The sequence below is a fragment of the Oncorhynchus masou genome, chromosome 18 (assembly GCF_036934945.1).
Source record: "Oncorhynchus masou masou isolate Uvic2021 chromosome 18, UVic_Omas_1.1, whole genome shotgun sequence".
Lineage (NCBI taxonomy): Eukaryota > Metazoa > Chordata > Actinopteri > Salmoniformes > Salmonidae > Oncorhynchus > Oncorhynchus masou.
This window is the reverse complement of record NC_088229.1, coordinates 29,697,393-29,721,410: the sequence shown is the minus strand read 5'-3', so window position 1 is coordinate 29,721,410 and position 24,018 is coordinate 29,697,393. Positions and strand designations below refer to the sequence as shown.

The window sequence follows — 24,018 nt, the reverse complement described above, 5'->3', positions numbered from 1 at the left end:
GCCTAGACGGTCAATGGAGGGAATTCCATCAATTGCTCAGCAAAAGGGAAAATGTATTAATAAACTGGACAAATGTGTTGTGGACAGAGGATTCGTGTTCACTATTCTTTTTAATTAATGCCAAGTGGGGAGGACAGAGGAGGGCGTTACGGCAGTGGTTGGGAAATAGCTCTTATTTAAAGTGTACATTTTAACTGCATGGTGTGTAGAGTAGAATGAGCCAAGCCATAGAGACACTATGACTGGTGAAGATGACTGGGTGAGGTCATGACTGGTTATGGTAACATACAAAGAAACTTAACGACAGAATGCTGCTTGTGTCCAACAGCACCCGGACAACCTCCTCTAAATGTTGAGTGGACCTTGATTGGCTCCCAGATCACTATATACTGGGAGCCGGTGGTAGCCATGGAAACAGAGTCAGAGGTCACCGGTTACCAAGTGAGTTCATATTATCCTCAAACTTCCCACTTATTTCCAAACTAGTAATGGCAAATTAGTCCAGGTACATATTTATCAATATCTGCTGTACTACATATTTCTGCTGTACCTACATCTTTTAGTTATTTCTGATACATGTCCAGGAAGAATCACATAGCTTATGTGGTCGTCTGGTCCATCACCCAGTATAGTTTCTAATGATAAATCCCATCCTAATTTTTCACCAATCAACTTGCTGATTATGAAGAATGCTACTCCATGTTTTCTATTTTCCCCCCCCCATCAGCTGTCTTACAGGAGTCTGAAACATAAGGAAGAGAACATGCTCTTGACAAACAATTCCACAGCCGAGCTGACCCTCGTTGACAATGAAGACTATGTCATCCACATAAGGTCGCTGAGCGAGGGAGGGCTTGGCCCAGCCACAGATCCCATCCGCATCCACAAACTAAGTAAGCTGCTCATAATGTAAAGCATTAACTGATCTGGGTTCAGCGAAAATATACAGTACCAGTCAAAAGTTTGGAAACACCTACTCATTCAAGGGTTTTTCTTTATTTGAACTATTTTCTCCATTGTAGAAAAGTAGTGAAGACATCAAAACTGAAAAAACAGATATGGAATCATGTAGTAACCAAAGAAGTGTTAAACCAAACAAAATATATTTTACATTTTAGATTCTTCAAAGTAGCCACCCTTTGCCTTGATGACAGCTTTGCACACTCTTGGTATTCTTTCAACCAGCTTCAACTGGAATGCTTTTCTAACAGCCTTGAAGTAGTTCCCACATACGCTGAGCACGTGTTGGCTGCTTTTCCTTCCTCTGCGGTCTGACTCATCCCAAGCCATCTCAAATGGGTTGAAGTCGGGTGATTGTGGAGGCCAGGTCATCTGATGTAGCCCTCCATCATTCTCCTTCTTGGTCAAATAGCCCTTACACAGCCTGGAGGTGTGTTGGGTCATTGTCCTGTTGAAAAACAAATGATAGTCCCACTAAGCCCAAACCAGATGGGATGGTGTATCGCTGCAGAATGCTGTGGTAGCCATGCTGGTTAAGTGTGCCTTGAATTCATAATAAATCACTGAGAGTGTCACCAGCAAAGTACCCCACACTATCACATCTCCTCCTCCATGCTTCACGGTGGGAACCACACATGCAGAGATCATCCGTTCACCTACTCTGCGTCTCACAAAGACATGGCGGTTGGAATCAAAAATCTAAGATTTGGAATCATCAGACCAAAAGCCAGATTTCCACTGGTCTAATGTCCATTGCACGTGTTTCTTGGCCCAAGCAAGTCCCTTCTTATTATTGGTATCCTTTAGTAGTGGTTTCTTTGCAACAATTTGACGATGAAGGCCTGATTCACGCAATCTCCTCTGAACAGTTGATGTTAAGATGTGTCTGTTACTTGAACTCTGTGAAGCATTTATTTGGGCTGCAATTTCTGAGGCTGGAAACTCTACTTATCCTCTGCAGCAGAGGTAACTCTCTGGGTATTCCTTTCCTGTGGCAGTCCTCATGAGAGCCAGTTTCATCATAGCACTTGATGGTTTTTGCGACAGCACTTGAAGAAGCTTTTAAAGTTCTTGAAATTTTCCAGATTGACCTTCATGGCTTAAAGTTATGATGGACTGTCGTTTCTCTTTGCTTATTTGAGCTGTTCTTGCCATAATATGGACTTGGTCGTTTACCAAATAGGGATATTTTTGTATACCTACCCTACCTAGTCACAGCACAACTGATTGGCTCAAACGCATTAAGTAACTTTTAACAAGGCACATGCATTCCAGGTGACTTCCTCATGAAGCTGGTTGAGAGTATGCAAAGCTGTCATCAAGGCAAGAATTTTGATTTGTTTAACACTTTTTTGGTTACTTCACGATTCCATGTGTTATTCCATAGTTTTGATGTCTTCACTATTATTCTACAATAGAGAAAATAGTAAAAATAAAGAAAAACCCTTGAATGAGTAGGTGTATCCAAACTTCTGACTGGTACTATATTTGTTAATGAAGATATTAACCAAATACGATAGGCCCTTGGACAAACTTAATGTGACATAATGTGATGTTTCAATCCCCATCGGGACAGGGGCAGGTTATTAGAAATGGATGGATCTTTGAAATATGTGTAAACCGTGTGTGGTGATTCAAAGGAGAGATTGACCGGAGTCTTTCGTAGATTTAATACGTTCTGCTCACAAAGGAGAAGCAAGTTCAGAGGGACCAAGAGTCTTGTCTCAGCTTATATCCAAAACGAGTTACATCTATATTATGTGAGTGCATATTGCCATTCTATTACCATCAGGTAGTTACAGCTGAGATGGCCCTGGAAACACTATTTCCATCAAGATGAAAACAGTTTTTCAACAGAAAGTCATTTAGGAACTTGATAACCGAGCCAAGACAGTTTGTCCTCCTGTGACTGCCCTCTTTTGGGCTCCGAAGTCTCATATTTTGCTGAAATATGCAGCACAATCTATCTATGTCACTAAGTTTCACTTCCCTTCTCACTGGATACTATATTACCTTCCTGGGAGACTACAGGAGGAGACCTCTTCCTTTCCTTTAAATGCTAATTTCGACGTTCAAGCAGCGAAGCTCGCTTGGGGCCCACAAAAGGCTAGAGCAGGCACTGTTTATTGTTTTTGTTGAAGTTCATTATTAGGAGTTCGAGCAGCAAAGCTTTGAGAAATCCTATTGTCATTATTTTTAAACTGGTTCTTCCATCACAGAAAATTAATATGCAAATGTCTGTGAGATGGTAAGGCCTAGGAGGGTGCATCTTGGCATGATAGTAAAGGCTTATAGTCCACACCCTCACATGCAATGCTATGCCAGTTAGCCAGATGGTGGCGCTATAACACACAATTGAAAATGCCCCTCACCCCGTTTGACCTAGAGTCGCAAAGTACATAGGTACATAGGTCCGCCATGAGGGATATTCCGCCATTCAGAATTTTGTGGAAAATACTGGGCAGTCCGGAAGGACTGGGCAGAACTGGATGAAACTTGATATATAGCATCTATGGACCAAGGTCTCCGAAAACAATATTTTTCCGGCTAGTATCACAAACAACATGGCAGCTATGGACAAATAAACATTGAAGTGAGCATGACCTGACACATAAATGCATATGAATCTGACATGGATATTTATATTGATACATTGTGACAAACACTGTCAAGACTCAACATATGAAAGCACATATAGATTAACCACACTGTGGCTCTACGACAGGCACATATTTATATCTATTTATATCTATTATATCTGTTTGACTTTGGCACACATGATCAGTGATGTGAGTCTAGCTAACCTGTAGAGTATGGTTCAGTTTGGCCCGAGGTGGCGCTGTTGGACAGGAAAAAACATTAACGCAAGATTATTGGCTTATAATGGCCATGTTGTTTAAACTAGAGTCTTAGAAAATAAAGACGTGGGTTTTAAGACGTGGGTCCATAGAAGCTATTTACCAAATTTGGTGTCGGTCAGCCCAGTGGTTCTGGCAAAAAATATGTACAGTTGTCAATATCATTAAACATTTTTTAAATCCATCGAAGATCATGCAATATGCTTATTTGATATGGAGTTATGATATTTGGCAGGTGTGTTAAAGTTAGAATCCCTAGTTGCAACATCGATTTTTAGACATAAATGAATGATATTCACTAAGTGTACAAAACATTAGGAACATGGACTGACAAGTTGAATCCAGGTGAAAGCTATGATCCCTTATTGATGTCACCTGTAAAACCAATTCAATCAGTTTAGATGAAGGGAAGGAAACAGGCTAAAGAAGTATTTTTAAGCCTTGAGACAATTGAGACATGGATTGTGTATGTGTGCCATTCAGATGCAATTTAAGGTCCTTTGAACACGGTATGGTAGTAGATGCCAGGCGCACCGGTTTGAGTGTGTCAAGAACTGCAACGCTGTTGGGTTTTTCCACGCTCAACAATTTCCTGTGTGTGTCAAGAATGGTCCATCACCCAAAGGACATCCAACCAACTTGACACAAACTGTGGGAAGCATTGGAGTCAACATGGGCCATTATCCCTGTGGAATGATTTCGATACCTTGTAGTCCATGCCCCGAGGAATGGAGGCTGTTCTGATGGCAAAAGGCGGCAAACTCAATATTAGGAAGGTGTTCCCAATGTTTTGTACACTGTGTATACCCACTGATTCTTGAAGAATATAACTTATATATGCCTCCATGATCTTAGTTCAACTGTAATACCCCATCAGAACCCAAGATATAAGCTTGATTAACTCCAATGTTTGTAAACAATGTAAATGTAAACCAACACGGTATATCCTCAAAACATGGTTAAAAGTACACTGAACAAAAATATAAACTCATCATGCAACAATTTCAAATATTTTACTGAGTTACAGTTCATATAAGTAAATCAGTCAATTGAAATTAATTCATTAGTCCCTAATCTATGTATTTCACATGACTGGGAATACAGATATGCATCTGTTTGCCTCATGCAGCGCGACACATCTCCTTCTCATAGAGTTTATCAAACTGTTGATTGTGGCTTGTGTAATGTTGTCTCACTCCACTGCAATGGATGTGTGAAGTTGCTTGATATTGGTTGGAACTGAAACACGCTGTCATGCACGTCGAACCAGAGCATCCAAAACATGCTCAATGGGTAACATGTCTGGTGAGTATGCAGGCCATGGAAGAACTGGGAAATGTTCAGCTTCCAGGAATTAAGTGGTAACACGTGGTCTGCGGTTGTGAGGCCAGTTGGACGTACTGCCAATTTCTCAAAAACAACCGTTGGAGGCGGCTTATTGTATTAACATTGAATTCTCTGGCAACAGCTCTGGTGGACAGTCAGCAGGCCAATTGCACGCTCCCTCAAAACTTGAGTAATCTGTGGTGTTGTGTCACAAACTGCACATTTTAGAGTGGCCTTTTATTGTCCCCAGCACAAGGTGCACATGCGTAATTATCATGCTGTTTAATAAGCTTCTTGATATGCCACACCGGTTAGGTGGATTGATTATCTTGGTAAAGGAGAAATGCTCACTAACAGGGATGTAAACAAATTTGTGCACAAAATTTGAGCGAAATAAGCTTTTTGTGCATATAGAACATTTCTGGGATCTTTTATTTCAGCTCATGAAACCAACACTTTACCTGCTGCATTTATATTTTTGTTCAGTATATAATTTTTACATTGTGGATGGTCAGTCATTGTATACATAGCTCTGTCTATGAATTTGAGAGTGGTTACATTTCTCCAGGCCCATCCCTCAGCTTTTTACCAAAACAGAGGCGGGGTGACCGCTCTGTTATTGTTTCAACTAAAGCTTTAAGGAGAACAGAAGTAGCTCATCGAGAATCCCATTTTGTCCGGATAATGATGCTGTGGTGCCATGAGTTTTGAACCCAGCTATGGTTGCTTGCAGCTATATTTTGTCATATTGATATTCTGTGTTGAGCCACTGAAAAGGATGGAGAGGATTGCATTCTAAACTGGCCTTATTTATTACATTTATATTCAGATACAAAGTGTGTCCCCCCTCTATTTTTTTATATTTGTTTTGTCTGAAAATAAAGAAATAAAGAGCCTGTATTTGTACTTTATGTTTTCCTTTAACACCTATTTTGTGTGGAAGCACAAACCGTATTAGGGCGAAGCAAATTTGCTTCAAATTTGCCCTATTTTTTCTCTTGAGTCAGCTTTCATTTGGTCTTAATTGTTATATTTGATTATCATCTCTCTCTCTGTTTCGTAAATCCTTAATGTTGGTGTTGTGCTTTGTTCTAGGTATGAGTGCTCAAGGCTCGAAGGCCTGGAGTCTGAACACATCCCCTGTCTCTCTGCTCCTCAGCATCGCATTTTCAACATTCAGGTCTACATCGTGACAGAATGTCAGGCTACTATCTGGTTTACAGATCAAATAAGCTGTCTCTGCTCCATTCCAAATGACCCATCTACAATTATCATTTTTCTAACTGTGTGAAAGTAATGGTAGAGACCATCCATTTTGGAGGCAAGACAATAAGCGCATTCATTTGGGAATTTGTGAAGAAATTTTTGTTGTTGTTTGGGCACATGTTTTGATGAACATTGCGTTTGTTCAAGTGCTGTCAACTTCTGAAGGTATCTATTTGGATTGTACATTTTAGGTGGATGTTCAGATGAATCCGCTATTCTGACTTTTTGGAGCCCTGAATGATACAAATGCCTTACTTCCATTCATGTGCCAAAGTAGTTTGAATCGTTTAGTTGTAGGCTAAATGTTAAGCTAGCAATGCCATGCTTCTTTCCCCTTCATATTTTCATTTGTAATTAAACCATGTCACACTCAAAGCTAGTTATGAAAGTTATTACCTATGGTAATAATACTTGTCATTTAAACTTTCAAGGTTGCGATATGAAGTTGACTTTTGTAATTTTGATGTACTCTGAGGTGATCATCGAAGCAAAAACTTTTACTGGTGTTTGGCTGAGCCAAGTTAAGTTCTCTTGCTTACTCATTGAGTAGACACAACCATTTGCCTGTGCCTGTGCCTTTGAAGATCTGTGTAAGAGTGTGACAAAGAAAATCGCTTCACTTGACTTATAGTCAGTGTTGTGCAGCATTTCAGAGCTCTTTAAGTGATCATTATCGTATAATTATGTGCTACATGAAACCCATAAGACGAGAGCGGCTTGAGAGAGTGCAAGCCATTTTCTCAATGTTTTCATTTTGTCATTGTGGTAGAGACTTGATTGTATCACGAGGGCTCCTTACAACTATAATGAGCCAAAATCTAAAAACTGACCTTACAGTGGATGGATAGATTGCATTTTATAGGAGGACTGTCTTTACCACACCTCATCCACTACCAATATGACACCCACCTGGGTGATGCACGGCAGCCATTTTGTGCCAGAGTGCTTGCCCGTTGCGTGGTGAAAATGGTGCCAAATGGGCCAGTCTGACATTGAAATTGAGCCACTAGCTGAGACCCAAGCAGACAAAGTAATTCACCCCCAAGAAAATCCATGGAGCCTTACTGTATATGGAACTCATGCATGAGATTGACTTACAGTCAGCTGTGTTTAATATGTACTAGACTTGCCTATCATTTGTTCAAGGTTCAATTAGCCTTTTCTTGAAACTTATGTATTGTTTTATAGGCCCTACATATTTTTCAGTGTAGCCTCAACTGCTCAGGTGTTCGGTCTTTTACACACCAACTTCACTGGTCATAAAGCAGAGAGCAGCTATATCAGACGGCTGACAGCACATGATACAGTGGTCTATTTAATGCTCTGACTTGACAAATGAAAAGTCTGATATCTGCCATGATTTAGCAGCAATTAAAACATATTAATAAATTAGAGTGAGCCTAGGGGCCTCTATGGGAAAGGGCATAGGACTAATGGTTCTATGACATCACAGAAGATTAATGTATCAGGAATCAGTGAGAGGAGCTAAATCAGAACGATTCCATCAGGATGGAAATATGGTTGTGTGTGTGTGTGTGTGTGTGTGTGTGTGTGTGTGTGTGTGTGTGTGTGTGTGTGTGTGTGTGTGTGTGTGTGTGTGTGTGTGTGTGTGTGTGTGTGTGTGTGTGTGTGTGTGTGTGTTAATAGATGCATATTACCGTGCTTCTCTGTGTGTCGCAGATCAAATCAAACTTTATTTGTCACATAATGCCGAATAAAACAAGTTTAGACCTTACCGTGAAATGCTTACTTACAAGCCCTTAACCAACAGTGCAGTTCAAGAAGAGTTAAGAAAATATTTACCAAATTAACTGAAGTAAAAAATGTAATAAAAAAATAAAAAGATGACGGTGTCTTTTGGAAGGCCAGTGAGTCATTTTTATAAAGCCCTGAATCATTTATTGTACTGGCAATCAAACATTTGGGAAATTTTTGTGCCCACTTTCAAATAGAATAACAACACCATGAAGTTGCACATCTGCGATAGTGTAAACTGAGTTGTGTTTATTAAGCACCAAATGGAAGAAAACTAACTCAAACATGGAGGGACTACCTGGGCTAAGAAAGGCTTCTTTTCACTTCCCATTGCAAAATGTTTTCCATTGCGTGCCCTAATGAGCACGATCCAAGTTCAACCTATACGTTTAAAAAAGGCAACAGTTGTAAAGGGCTTTGTTGGATGATAAGATCAGATCTCATTACCACTGCTGGCAACTTAAAGAGAGCTGTCTTTGAGTAATGTGTTTTTGTTGATATGCTTGTTTTCGTGGCTTTCTCGTGGTTCATCTGTACACTCAGTTTTATTTCATTACAAACCAACCAGTGTTTACAAAGAAACTGTATCTTTATGACTGATTTCAATGTTTAACTGATTAGAAACTCACAATATACAGTCTATGAACGTTGTGTCCTTGATGCAGAAAGGTCACCTCCATCTTGGTTTTGTAATGTATACAGTAAGTACTGTGGAGATCTTGTTTTTTTATGTTTGATTATATGCTTTTTTAGTTTTGACAATTCTACACGAAGGTCAAGTGTTGCTTTAAAGAGATAAACATATAAGTTATAACTTGTTTAGAAATACATTTTGATTGCTCTGTCGCTCCCATGTACTATGATATGGACCAGTGCCCTCAAAGGGGTTTAAAACCGTGAAGGAAACTTTCATTTGATTTGTCTCCAAAATGCAATATTAATTTTGAATGCAATCCCCATTAAATTCAACAATTCTTAACTATACCAGAGTGATATTGTGACAATTTGGTCAACAGGCAGCAAAGTTTTCCCTTATGAATGGTACTAGGAAAACCGATCATCTGTTTTTTATAGCACTATGTTTGTACAACATGATTGAAACTTATTGAGCTTGACTAATGCATTATTAAAAGGAAAGACTAACATCAAACAGTACTGTATAGTTAATTGGTCACCTATAATGCCAGTCTTTCGTGACAAAAAAGTTTTGGGTCTGTGGTTAGCAACACTTGGTCTTTATGTTTCACACTGCAGTATTAAAACAATGTTAAGTGATCTCCATGAGATTGTATTAAGAATGTTTTCACGATGAAAAGTAATTGGCTGATCTTGTATACTGAATCTGTGCATGTACAATATTGTTTGGTGCATTTATGTTTTCTAAAACAAAAAATTAAAGGAAACGATTTACAGAGGATTTTCTCTTCAGTGTTGTTGTTGAGTTGTGTGAATTATACTGTATAATAGCAGTCTACTTTGACCAAGAAAGTAGAATAGTCTGTATTTATTTCATTCATATTTTTCTTCTGATTTGTCCAACTACTGATATTGGTCTGCTGACATTGAACAGTTGACCAAAGGATTCTTCCATAAAGTACACGAGTGCACCATTAAAGACTTTGTTCTGTGTCTTCCTATTTTTAAAAGATAAACTAGATTTTTCACATATGCACATAGACATTGCATAACTGCAATCACAAGAAAATGATAGTACTGTACACAAGCATAATGCTACTACAATAACATTTTTTCAGGATTACAGCCATGTGTACATTAATCTCGGTTAAAGCAGAACAAAAGTCTTGCGTAATTGGTCAGATGCTCGGTTAAATTCTGGGTCCATAGGTGTTAAGAGAAGAGATATAACAACGATCGGAACCGGAAGGAAAAGCTTTTTGCAAGTTACCCGCAAGTCTATGGGCCAAATTTCTCCTACCCTTCCGAAATTAGAAAAATGCAGGTAGCGTTCGACTGCTTAGACGTTGCCAGATCTTACAAAACCTGGATAGGTATTTTACCTATCAGGTAACTATATCATATATTATAGCAAACTGTCGGTCAATGACACGGTCGATACCGTGGCATACAACCATTGGTTGATGATGCAACGTCTAAGCAGTGGAACGCGACCACTAACACCTGCGAATTTTTGATTTATCCAAAGCACGGAAACTAACGCTCCTCGTTATCTCCCGTTGCATAATGATAATCTACCATCTATGGATTTGCAGTACAATGTATGGTTACATAGTCTGTCCACGAAATATATATATATATATATTCTTTTCCTACATTTTAATTGTCTGACATTTTACTGTATCGTTAGGATCTAGTAACATAAGCATTGTGCTGCTCCCGCTATAATTACTGCTAAACCAATACACTTTTTTGACTTGATTTATGTGTCCAATGTTCAAGTCCAGCCCCTTTCCTCTCACAAACAGCATATGAATGTACTCTATGTGCTGAAATATCTATCAACCCAGTGTTGCAGAGACGCTTTTTTAAATGTCCAATGCAGCCGTTTTTATCTCAATATTAAATATTTTTCGGGTAACAATTAAGTACCTCACAGTGATTGTTTAATAATAAAAAACATAGTAAAAGAAGAAACAAAATAGTTTCTTAGAAAAAAGCGATTTCTCTAGCAAGAATTTTGCTAGGACTGTCTGGGAGTGGTCTTAGCGCTCCCGAGTGGCGCAGCGGTCAAAGGCACTGCATCTCAGTGCTGGAGGTGTCACTACAGACCCTGGTTTGATTCCAGGCTGTATCACAACTGGCTGTGATTGGGAGTCCCATAGGACTCTGTGCACAATTGGCCCAACTTCGTTAGGGTTTGGCTGGGTAGGCCGTCATTGTAAATAAGAATCTGTTGATGGACTTGCCTGGTTAAATAAAATAGTTGGGAAGGGAAAACTGAAAACGAGCTGTAATTGGCAGAACGGTTTGGAACTCTTTCATATTGGTGTATTAAATAATTTACTGCCTGGTGATGTCAACAGGCAGGCCAAAGGTCCATCCCACTGAAACAGGCTGACATTTCAGGCGATCTTTTCAAACAGCTCTTACACTAAAAGGGCATTATCATAACTTTCTCAATTTCACAGTACAATCCAAACCATATAGTGTGGAAATATATAGAAAACACAAGAAAATCTATTTAAGATAATAAGAGAAAAGGACCCTGTACAAAGATCAATATGAAGAGGAATGGAAGAGAAACGTTTCCTCTCCACACACCACAGATCCAAATAATGACTTGTCAATGTGTCAATGCCCAGAGCGCTGCACTGCACATGCTATTGATCAGTGGATCAAAAGGAGCCCACTTTAACACCTGAAAGACCATTGCTCCTGTACCCAAGAAAGCGAAGGTAATTGAACTAAATGACTATTGCCCCATAGCACTCACTTCTGTCATCATTAAGTGTTTTGAGAGGCTAGTTAAGGACCATATCTCCTCCACCTTATCCGACACCCTAGACCTACTACAATTCTCATACCGCTCCAACAGATCCAGGGACGATGCAATCGCCATTGCACTGCACACTGCCTTTTATTGTCCCCAGCACAAGGTGCACGTGTGTAATCATCACACTGATTAATGAGCTTGTTGATATGACAAACCTGTCAGGTGGATGTATTGTTTTGTGAAATGAGAAATGCTCACTAACAGCGATGTAAACAAATTTGTGCACAGAATTTGAGAGGAATAAGCTTTGAGTGTGCGGGAAATATACAGTATACTGTATATTACCGACTCACATTGCTCATTCTGATATTTCCTAATTTCTTATTATTTACTTGATTATGGATTATGTGTGATTATGTGTGTATTGTTTTGTATTTCCAGGTATTACTGGACTGTTGGAATCTAGAAATACAAGCATTTCGCTGTATCTACGATAACAACTGCAAATCTGTGTACATTTTGATATGCATGGAGGAAGATGGGGACAATTCTCAGATGAACACTGCCATCCGCTGGTACAATCTTCTAATTACAACAGCCTTGTGGACTTGTGTGAGGAGAGAAATATAATGCAGGGTCCGCAAAAACAGGCCCGCCCTTTAATTAACCTATGCCTACACAAAGCATAATAAAATATTTGTGCAGTTCACAGTAGTGCCAACACAGGGTGGGTGCAAGTTGATAGATCATAGGCTATTGAGCAGGGGGAGATGGGGGACAGAACAAACAATTTTAGGGTTATTTTACTAAGGGCACTCTAGTCATTTGGGGGGTTTAAATGTATGTGAGTGATATATGCTATATATATTTTTCAAAGTTACTCAAAACAACTAAAATATGGTGCGTTCTGTCTCTGCTCTATACTCCAGTCCGGTTAGTGGCGCTATTGCTTATCTAATGTTAGTGTTACCCATAAAACCCAACGGTGAAGAAGAAAAACCAAGCGCGGTTGCTTCCTGCCACTCGCATGTACAGAAATTAGAGATGGATTCTTCAAACAGTGACAAACAAAATAATAATCAATCTGTTAACGAAGACCCAGCTGGTGTGGACAACGAGTTTTGTCCCGGTTTCAAGGATGTGGATGCATTTGTGAAGGTAGTGAGCTGACTAACGAGTTGTACTGTGTCTGCAGCATGTAAAACGTGGAACAGCTAACGTTAGCTAACTAGCTATATGTCTCGTAATAGTAGCTTCAGCTACCTTTAGCAAGCCTAACTAATGCTTTAACATAGATTCTAACAAAAAATTATTTATACACAACATAAGCAAAAGCTTTGTCTCGGGTGTTCAGGATGGTCACGCCAGGTTCCACTTCTCGCTAGCGAGAATCCTCACACAGTAATACCAGAGAGGCCCAACTCAGCGTAAAACCTGTTTCCCTCAGCCAGCAGCAGGTGGAGTTGTTTCGACAAGCAAGGATATTTTGTATAGAAGTCAATGAGAATGTCACATTGTGTCAACAACAAAAATGTATGACTTATTTTCTACGTGAGGTTGGTTTATTTACTCGAATAGAAGTTTCGTAATGCTTAAGTAGTTAAGAGTGGACTGCTGTAAGTAAGACACGTGACATCCCGGAAACTGAGAACGCTTTCGGAGTTGTCTGAGATTGCTATTCATGGTATGAGGCTAGTAGCATTTAACCATGTATCTTGTCAGTATATCCATCTTTGACGCTAGCTAGCTGCATTATGCATAAAGGTAATTTTAACTTTGAGTAAGCCTTACCCTTTCTCTTCTATAGTATGGACTGGGCACTGTCGTAGCAGCTACCAAGGCATCTGCCAGTCTACCGCAAGTAGGGGATGAATATGACTTATATCGCAGCTTCCCGGGATTTCAAGAATTCTGTGAAACTCAAGGAGATGGACTATTGCATTGGTGAGTAATAATTTGTAACCCCGTAATGCATTGCTTTATTTCACAGGAGGTGCAGGTGCCATAAGTGGGGAGGATGGGATCATAGTAATGACTTGAATGGAATTCATGAAATGGTATCGAACTGATTGTTTCCATACATTTGATACCATTCCATTTACTCCAGTCATTATTGTGAGCCTCTTCACATCATCAGGCCTGAATGCTGATTGGCTGACAGTCATGGTATATCAGACCATATACCACGGGTATAATCTTTATTTATTTTTACTGCTCCAATTACTTTGGTAACCAGTTTATAATAGCAATAAGGCACCCTGGGTATTTGTGGTATATGGCCAATATACCACAGCTAAGGTCTGTACATAAGAAAATGGCCCTTAGCTGTGGTCGGGCCACATGTACATACTGGTAAAGTAGTACTGGATTGTAATTGGTTTGACATTGCTGCCAAGAAAAATGGTTGGCATAAGTTGCTCATGCACCATCTTCCCAACATGTTTGTCTTTTTCTTCCCATGGTCAGTATGAGTCAGATAATGCACCACCATGGCTGCAGAGCTCACATGCGAGACCGCAACAAACTGACGGGGTTGGAGGAAAGATTTGACTTGGTGGTTGACTCCAATGATGTCATTCTTGAGAAAGTGGTATGTATACCAAAGTGGCAGCATAGTCTGAACTAAAGACTTTTCTAATTCCCCATTATTTTGGGAATTATTCTGAAGTCAACACTTTTTTAAAATTGATTTTCAGGGTATTCTGCTTGATGATGCTGCCGGAGTCAACAGGAGCCAGCAACCTGTCATGCCCGCAGGTTTTCAACCCCCTAAGATCGTCGTATCCAGTTGGAATCGTAAGGTGCAGAAACAAAGCTTCTTGGCACAAGGGCCACAAAATGACAAACCTGTCAGAACTATTGTCAAAACATCACAACTGTTACCATGGTTACTCCATGGCTATCAGTCTGAAAGAAGTCGCTGTAAAAAAGACGCAATCTCTACCAGACAGAAAGTTGAAAAACATTTAAACGTCCACTGCCGTTCCTAAGTTTTGGGATCACTTAGAAATGTCATTGTTTTTTAAAGAAAAGCACTTTTTTTTGTCCATTAAAATAACATCAAATTGATCAGGAATCTAGTGTAAACATTCATTTTGTGAATGACTATTGTAGTTGGAAACGGCAGATTCTTTTTAATGAAATATCTACATTTATCAGCAACCATCACTCCTGTGTTCCAATGGCACATTGTGTTAGCTAATCCAAGTTTATAATTTTAAGTCTCGTTGATCATTAGAAAACCCTTTTGCAATTATGTTAGCACAGCTGAAAACTGTTTTAATTAAAGTAGCAATAAAACTGGCTCTATAGACTAGTTGAGTATCTGGAGCATCAGCATTTGCGGTTCGATTGCAGGCTCAAAATGGCCAGAAACAAAGAACTTTCTTCAGAAACTAGTCAGTCTATTCTTGTTCTGAGAAATGAGGGCTATTCCATGTGAGAAATTGTCAAGAAACTGAAGATATTGTACTATGCTGTGTACTACTCCCTTCATAGAATAGCGCAAACTGGCTCTAACCAGAATAGAAAGAGTGGGAGGCCCTGGTGCACAACTGAGCAAGAGGACAAGTACATTAATGTCTAGTTTGAGAAAGACGCCTCAGTTTTCAGCTGTGCTAACATAATTTCAAATGGGTTTTCTAATGATCAATTAGCCTTTTGAAAGCTAGTGTACTTTACCCTTTTCTTGTCCTTTTGGCGGTAGGAAGTGGAGATAAATGTCCACATCTAACGAAAAGTTAATGTTTATTACATTTACATTTAAGTCATTTGTTTGAAATGACATCCAGTGGAACAGCCACTAGTTTATAATGTTGTTTGGAATGGTATGGAAGTATTATTGATTGTTTTTTGTCTTTATTGAACAGGGGGGTGACTCTGGTTCTGGACGTAGTTCAGAGACATTCCGACTCCTCCAAGCCAAAAACGTCACCAGGCCTCAGTTGAAATTCAGGGAAAAAGTTGACAATAGCAACACACCGTTTACTCCAAAGATCTTCGTCAAGCCCAATGCAATAAAACCACTTCCTTCATGTAGGTCGCGTTTGCCATAATTTCAAATAAATTCAGTTGTAACTTATTTTTGTGCCAACACTTTCCTGGTATTTAGAAATTACACATCAGCATTGTATTACCCAATATGATCAATTGTGTTCATGATCATGTAGTTGCCAAAAATACAAAATTCTTTACTAAAAAGTACCAATTAAATTAATTGTACATGCAATAATGAAGTGCGATGAAGATGTCCGTTGATTCAGTCTTTCCTGTTGTAGATTTTACCAACAAACACATTCGCAAAGAGAGACCAGAGGATTTGGATGTCCCTGCCGCCCTGGCTGATTTCATTCACCAGCAGAGAACTCAGGAGCATGTAGAAGACATGTAAGACATTCTGAGTCGGTGTACTCTCTTGTTCCAAGGTTGAAATGTGATAACATCCCATCCGACATTGCTATAATTTTTCCTCCATAGGTTCGCTCACCCATACCAATACGAACTGAATCACCTTGCGTTACCTGAGAATCTTCTGTCCAAGCCTGAACCCCAGGTAAATTGTTTGGTTAACACTTTATTTGAGGTATAGCGTCATAACTAGGATCCTGCATTTGAGCGATAAAACAAGACACTGCATTTACCATTTACCGGTATTTCAAGCATTATCTTGCTAGTATCGCTGCAGGTAAAAAGTCAGAGGAAATGTTATTTACACAAGATGTCTCCAATCAATGTCTGGTTGTGCGTGTATGTGTTTGGTGGGGGGATTGCCTGAGTCAGGGGAGGCTCTGTGAATCTTGATCGCACAAAACCTATTATTTAGCAGGGAATATTATTTGTAGATCGATGATTATACACCTCACTTTGCTCAAATTGACTCTTAACGGACTCAATCTAATTGTTAGTCTCATACACAGTTCACTGCCGATATAAAAGTACAGTAAAGTGTGTTTGTGCTAGCTCACTCAACATTGCAGTACAATATCAATAATATACAAATATACATATACATTCTATTTTTGCTCTATTATAGTGGCCATCGATCAAGTGCACAAGGCTACATGTGTGCAAAAATAAAGTTCACAGAGTAAAAAATGTAATAATCCCCCCTCACTCACAAGTGTTACTGTCAAGTTCAAAACAACAAAAGCAATATCTTTGGGCTACTGCACATTATTACATTGTAGAACAGATGTCCACAGGCAGAAAGTGTACAATGTGCCTTCAGAGCATGATACCCTTTGTTGAAATAATTGATCTCTTTCAGGCAGAGAATACACTCGCTATACCCCTTTTTATCCACTGTATTGAAAAAGTGAGAAAGTGTGTAGTGGTCCTTTCACCTCTATAGTGGCATCCAGCTTAAGCCAGCTCCAGCGACACTTAACTGTTTAACAAGCAATGCCTCATTTTCACACAATTCTCTCATTCTGAAAATTAACTTGCTGTACTGTAGAGGGAAAACATTAGTTCACAGATAGTAGTTAGTTTGTTAGCTAGTTAACATTTCAGATTGCCAGGGTCCAGTAAGCAACTAACGCGTTCTAACTTGAGGAACGGCAAGGAGTGGTATAACGTTACCAGTTCATACTAGATCGAATTGGTTAGGTTACTAACGTTGGTTCATCTGATGTTGTAACATTAGCTAGCTAACGTTAGCTGTCTGACTTTATTTTCACATCATAAACTCAATTATTTGATCAGTTCAGTTGGCTAAAGTTGCTCAACATTTCTCTGGCAAGCTATTACGGATAATTCGATCCAGCTAGAAAGATACTTAACAATACTTGTTCCACCACACTTTCTCCCTCACCTCAAACTTTCCAAATGCCAGTTTTCTGTTACAGCTCATGAAGTACGCTTCATCACCTTCTCACCCCCGTCTCTGTGGTCAGGCTTCTCACCTACCTCTTCGTTATCGTTCAGGGGACGCGCTGCTGTAAATTAACCACGCCTCTTTTCCGAGCACGCGCTGATGTTGTAACTAGCTAATTGGTTGTCTCTTCTCTCTTCAGTCGCGTGCTGCATTCTGTTATGTGAATGATTGGCTTAGATGCACCCAGTATTGCTCCAAACGCGCATCACTCGTTCGCATACAACCAGTCGTCATCCAAAGCCCCCCCCCCCCTCGAGGGGCAGTTAAAGGGGAGAGTCAATAAAAAACAACCATGAAAGTATATAGAAAATAATAAAGTCAGATCTTTTCACTTGAAAATACCCCACACGGACACTTGTTGCTGATTACAATAATATATTCAGCAAAACCTGCAACATTGGGCTACTTTACTACAAACAAAAATGTGCATTATCGTGCCTGAGACCTTGTCAAGTCCATCTGGTGTCACTTTTATTTTTGAATAGCTAAATACACTTTGACGCGGTCATGAAGCATTTTGACCATGACGCCTGACACTTTGTTGACCTTGACATTGCTGGATATCTTTATTGAAAGCTGTTGGATATCTTTATTGAAAGCTAATATTGGTCAAGTTCGCCTCTGGCACAAATAAGCAAATGTTTTTGTTTTTTTGTGATACATTTTCTCAATTGATGCCAGACTTAATTTTCTTTGTTTTGATTTTTCAGATGTACAAACCACTTGCTGAGACAAAGTGCTCATTCATTGACAATCTGGAGGATCTGGTGGCAGTAAACGAGAAACTGGCCAATACGTCAGAGTTTGCAGTAGATCTGGAGGTACAATTGAGGGTTTTACACATGTTCCTCTGTCTGAGACATTTAAATTGTACCTCAAATAACTAAGCTTTAAAGATGGGGAAAATTAACGCTTGCTAGTTTTAGCCTTTTGTGACCTCATCTGTCCTACCCAACCAGGATTTTCTGTTGAATTATGTGTATCTTCTCTCTTAGCATCACTCCTACAGAAGTTTTTTGGGCATCACCTGCCTGATGCAGATTTCAACACGGGATGAAGACTTCATTATAGACACCTTGGAGCTGCGTAGTGAGCTGTACATACTCAATGAGGCTTTCACAGATCCCGCCATCGTCAAGGTCATTGCCTGGTTGTCTAAGCACATTTTGGATTTCACAGCCCAATGATGGCAACGGTAGCAGGCTTAGCATTTCAGTTTACAGAAACTTCAGTATAGCCTAGAATTTGAGTCACTAATGTAGGTTTATATGGCTTTCGCAGGTTTTCCATGGTGCCGACTCTGATATTGAGTGGCTGCAAAAGGATTTGGGCCTTTACATTGTCAACATGTTTGACACTCACCAGGCGTCACGTACCCTTAACCTGGGCAGGCACTCGCTTGACCACTTGCTTAAGCTGTTCTGTAACGTGGACTCTGACAAACGCTACCAACTGGCAGACTGGAGAATACGGTAATGTCATTTCGCTAACCCTCTATTATGCACTTTGATGTAGATGTTCATGTGTGCTCTGATCATGAATGTGTACTAAATAGTTTTCACTTAAAGCTGTTCATGTTGGCCTTGGAGCAAAATATGATTTGATTGAATTGCTTTTGATTTTCCCTAGGCCTTTACCAGATGAGATGTTTCAGTATGCCCGGGCAGATACCCACTACCTCCTCTATGTCTACGATCGGCTGAGGGTGGACCTGTGGGAAGTTGGCAATGGGCAGCCTGCCCTGCTGCAGATGGTCTGGCACAAAAGCAAAGACATCTCATTGAAGGTACACTTCTCGAGCTGAATAGCGTGACTGAACATTACCGCACCACCTAGGCCTAATTCCCTTGTTAACTTGTTCAGACAATAACAGTGAAAACCCCTCTCTACAGAAATACATGAAGCCGCTCTTCACCGAGGACTCCTACATGGACCTGCTGAGGAAGCAGAAGAAGGCATTCAACACGCAGCAGCTAACTGCCTTCCGACTGCTGTACGGCTGGAGGGACAAGCTGGCCAGACAGGAGGATGAGAGCACTGGGTAGGGAGGGTCTTGCCTATGGACCCATTTGTCGTTTGCTCGCTTAGGATCCTGATGCTCAAGAGTATTTGGTTTGGATTGTGAAGTTGGTCTATGAAAGCCAGCTTTATACTGTCTGCTACATACAACTGTTTTTAAATTTGCTGCCCTCTTTCCCCAGTAAGCAACTCACACTGATTGATATGTAAAATCACCTGATTCATCGCAAACTGAGATAGAAATAATGAAAATGGCAAGGGTTTTTGTTAAGTATATGACTTTTATTTAAACTTGCTTGCCATGTGTTTCAGATATGTCCTGCCCAATCATATGATGATTAAGATCTCTGACATCCTGCCCAAGTAAGTTGAGATGCCGGTCCCCCAAAAAAACACACACCTGTGCACATGCACACACACACAAACATTAATACCATGTTAAACAATCCCCATCTGTTTTTCTTCTACCAGAGAGCCTCAAGGCATCATCGCTTGCTGTAACCCTGTCCCCCCATTGGTGCGGCAGCAGGTCAACGAGCTCCACCTATTGGTGCAGCAGGCCCGGGAGATGCCCCTTCTCAAGGTGAGACATGCCTGGGGGCAGTGTTGATTGTTTACTACATTTAACCTGAATTAATTGAGTTATCTATTTTCAATGATGACAACCTCGCTAACCAGCCTGACACATCTTGGTTTGGGTGACTTGATGCTGTTATAGTGTCAAATAAGTAACTAGTGAATAAAGGTACTCTAAAATCTGATTTTTCTGGTAACATACAGATGATGTTAGCAGATGTTAATGCGAGTGTTTGTGCTTCTAGTTCCGACAGTGCGGTAATATTAACAACTATCCAATACACACATCTAAAAGGGTGAATGAGAATATGTACATATAAATATATGGATGAGTGATGGCAGGGCGGCGTAGGCAAGGTGCAAATGATGGTATTAAAAACAGTATATACATAAGATATGAGTAATGTAAGCTATGTGAACATTGTTTAAAGTGTCTAGTGATCCATTTATTAAAGTGGCCAGTGATTGGGTCTCAAAGTAGGTAGCAGCCTCTGAATTAGTGATTGCTGTTTTAACAGTCTGATGGCCTTGAGAAGCTGTTTTTCAGTCTCTCCGTCCTAGCTTTGATGCACCTGTGCAGACCTCGCCTTCTGGGTGGTAGTGGTGTGAATAGGCAGTGGCTCGGGTGCTGTAGGTGTCATGGAGGGCATGTAGTTTGCCCCCTGCATTTATACAATGGATTTCACTTTAATCAATGTTTTACGTGTGTGTGTATAGGCTGAAATTGTGGCTGACAAGAAGAAAACACTCACGCCCATAAAAAAGGTTTGTAAAACTAGTTAATTGATGCCACATCCACTTGGTTATAAATTTTCACAGGTCATTTATGAGCAAAACTGCCTATCTGAAGTGCCATGCATTGGTTCTTTTTGCAGCCAGAAATTCCTCTTTTTGGTCCTCATGATACATCCAGAGTCTCTGAAAGTGATATCCCCAGCTTTACCCCAGATGGTAAGATATATCTTTAGTCCATTGTTAACATTAATTATGTTGTTCTTGGCTATAGTCAATTAAACCAATGAAAATGTACTTTGCGTCTACTTTCAGAACTCTCAACCAAAAAGGGGGCACTCTTTTCTGAAGAGGAGCAGGGAGAGGAGGTTGACATGCATAAAATGATGGGTCTAGTAGTTTCAGCGAAAATCACATTGTTTGAGGTAAGAACGATGATGTCTGGTTGTGTTTTGGCCCATGAATGAATGGTACACTACAGTACACCTCTCAGATTTGTTGTCTGTTATAAGACTGTTTGAAATGTGACTGTAATGATCTCGTTTGGTGACTTGTGTGTTTTGTGCTTCTTTTGAAGGAGGACACCGTCAAAGACCCTGGTCACCTCACAGTGGCTCAACAGAAAGCATGCAGGGTTGTCGAGTCTTTTCAGAACCCTTTCCGAATGGTAATATGCATTGACCTGGTAATGATTGGTTAACCAATGATGTGTTTTGTTTGTGTTGCTATAATGCATCCTCTTGTTTTTAGTATCTACCGTCAAACGACATCCATATCTCCAAAAATGCTAAGTTCGACCCCTCTACGAAAATATATGAGGTATTTAATTAATTGATATTTGTACATAACAATGATTTGTGGCAGAAATTATGCCACTGAAATCTGAACTCGAAGATGGTCAATATTATATTGAAGTTTGAACTGTCGAACTTCATTTGTCCTGCTTGTGTTATATTATCCACTATGTTTCAACAGATCAGTAATAGATGGAAGCTGCAGAGTGTGGAACAGCAGCAGAAGGAGGTAGAGGCCAAAAAGAAAGCGAAGGAAGAGGCAAAGGCAATAGCAGGTGTGGTGTACTTGACTTGATTCAAATTAACTTTCTAACATTATTTCAAACCATCCTTTGTGATTATTGTGAGATTTATTGTCCTACAGAGGAAAGGAAGAAGGCCAAGCAGAGCTACCAGGAATCACTTCAGAATGTTGTGACTGTGCGCCAGCAAGCTTCCGTGAGTAGTTTTCACATTTCTTCAGAGCTATAAGAAAACATTTTCAATTCTGTGCAGGCAAGTTATCTCAATACATTGTGTTTACATTTCCATCAGGAATCTATAAAACCAGGAGGAAAGAAAAGGGAGAGGGTTGCCAGTGAGACAGGAGAGTTGACCCCAAAACCTAACAAGAAACTAATGAAAGCTGCTGTGAAGAAAAATGAGGACTCTACAACACCTCTAGTTTTCAAACCGTTTGACTACAGTCAGTCAGATTTCAAAGTCTTTGCTGGTACGCAACCACATGTATTTGTTTATTTTCTATCTGACTGGTCATGATATTTGCATCTCCACACATGACCTTCCTTTCTCATTGTATGTGGTGAAATAAATAATTTTGTGATGTTCTAGGGGCCAAAGGAAATGATGGTAAACAGTTTGATCCAGAGAGACAAGGTCATGAACCCAGGAAAAAGGTATTATTAACATCAAGTTATAATTATTACATTTTCCAAATTTACCCACTGTGTGTACATTGAATGCACAATGTCATCTTGCTAAGTCTACCTTTAACGCTGGCAAGATATTTGTGGAAAAGTAACAGTTCTCATGGCTATTGTAATATCAAGTGAACATTCTTTTCGGTTTCTGTAGAAAAATGCAAAAGCACAAAAATCGAATGCCTGTGCTGGAAACCGAAGTATGTCCTTTTTTGGTGGAAAATCCGAAAGGTAACAAGGTCCATGCTTGCTGTTTTGGAGACACCATCGCACTTGCTCGCAAAGATAGTTGCTGTGGCTAATTAACAATAAATAAGTTAATTGCTTAGCCACAATTAGGCATGGTGTTTAGCTCGCCACCTAAAACTGTTTACATTTAACAATCTCTACTTTTGCTAGAAAATGGCGGGTATCTCCAGTTTACATTTTACCATTGTGACGTGCATATTCATTTTCACAATTCCAGTTTTGATTTCTACTAATATCACTGTGTTGGTTTTCTTTATTCATCTTGCAGAGGAGTCCGTCGTAACTGGCCTAAAAGATAGGTCTACCCGTCATTGAACTTTTCTTCTCTTCTCAAAAAAGGAAACCTGTTTTAAAATTAGATTTTTTTGTGTGTGTGGATCTAGTTACCCTATGTTAGTACAATGGTGCGCAAAATATTTTTTTCTTTAACAAAGTATTTGCAGCCTGCTTATTAAAATAGTTTTTTAAGGGAATTTGTCTTATTTTATTTGTTGATGGAATCCTTACAAAATGTGCTTGCAAACATTCAGACTAGACTTTCGGGTACATTTTTAACCACACTTGTTGTTAAAGCTCATACAGTTACTGGCTGCCGATCATTTGGGAATGATCATTTTGAAGACATTTGCAATAGTTTTCATAAATTGAGTACCTTTCCAAGATTAGTTTTGTAAATTAACAGTAACCAGTGACGGTTGTCTAATGGGCAACAAGTTCTATTATACCTGGCTGAAAGTAATGGTTGAGGGGAGAGCCAAAGAACAGGAGCGTAGGAAATCCTCATTGTTATATACTGACTGTTGCTCTGAAAAAGTGTGTATTAATGCCTGTTGACTGATACTATCTTGTAAAGACAGAAAAAAAGTCTATCCTAAGCTACCTCAAAATACGCAGATGATAAATGACAAAATATACTGTATATTATATGCCATTTAGCAGAAGATTTTATCCACAGCGACGGATTTGTGCTTTTTTTCAAACACCTATTATTCAGTGGCAATTGACGGGATTATAACTGACTAAATAGACCCAGAAAAAAATTAACAAAAAGGATTTTTCATTTCAGTTGACTAAAACCACACGACAAAATTCTGACTACCTAATGCATTGTTCCGAAACTGGGGCGAGGGGTGTGCAGGAGGAGCGCTTAATTATTTATTTATTTTAATTAAGAACTTTGTGCTTATCACTGAAACTCTTAATCTCAAACTCTTCTCCAATCCAGTAGGTCAGGTGTTCCTAAACTTTTTCACTCAGGCCCCCCATTTAAGCGTAG

At 39.7% G+C, this 24,018-nt stretch overlaps 2 protein-coding genes across 2 annotated transcripts in view; both read left to right on the top strand.

The window, feature by feature from the left end:
* The window catches only part of cntn3a.2 (contactin 3a, tandem duplicate 2), a 69,826-nt gene extending 60,244 nt beyond the window's left edge, over positions 1-9,582 (top strand). The window contains exons 21-23 of the mRNA XM_064922924.1: positions 329-441; positions 728-893; positions 6,240-9,582. Of these exons, the coding sequence (XP_064778996.1) occupies positions 329-441; positions 728-893; positions 6,240-6,337 (377 nt within the window). The 3' untranslated portion in view covers positions 6,338-9,582. The remainder of the gene's footprint in view (positions 1-328; positions 442-727; positions 894-6,239) is intronic.
* Positions 9,583-12,549: 2,967 nt separating this feature from the next.
* Positions 12,550-23,215, top strand: exosc10 (exosome component 10). Its single transcript, XM_064922923.1, has 25 exons — positions 12,550-12,735; positions 13,385-13,521; positions 14,044-14,167; positions 14,274-14,378; positions 15,447-15,612; positions 15,855-15,963; positions 16,054-16,129; positions 18,163-18,273; positions 18,448-18,591; positions 18,734-18,924; positions 19,082-19,238; positions 19,345-19,493; positions 19,784-19,834; positions 19,943-20,054; positions 20,765-20,812; positions 20,923-20,998; positions 21,095-21,204; positions 21,357-21,446; positions 21,530-21,598; positions 21,755-21,848; positions 21,938-22,011; positions 22,108-22,285; positions 22,405-22,469; positions 22,648-22,724; positions 23,011-23,215. The coding sequence occupies exons 1-25, from the start codon at positions 12,622-12,624 to the stop codon at positions 23,039-23,041; spliced, it is 2,658 nt and encodes an 885-aa protein (XP_064778995.1). The 5' UTR covers positions 12,550-12,621; the 3' UTR covers positions 23,042-23,215.
* Positions 23,216-24,018: the final 803 nt, after the last annotated feature.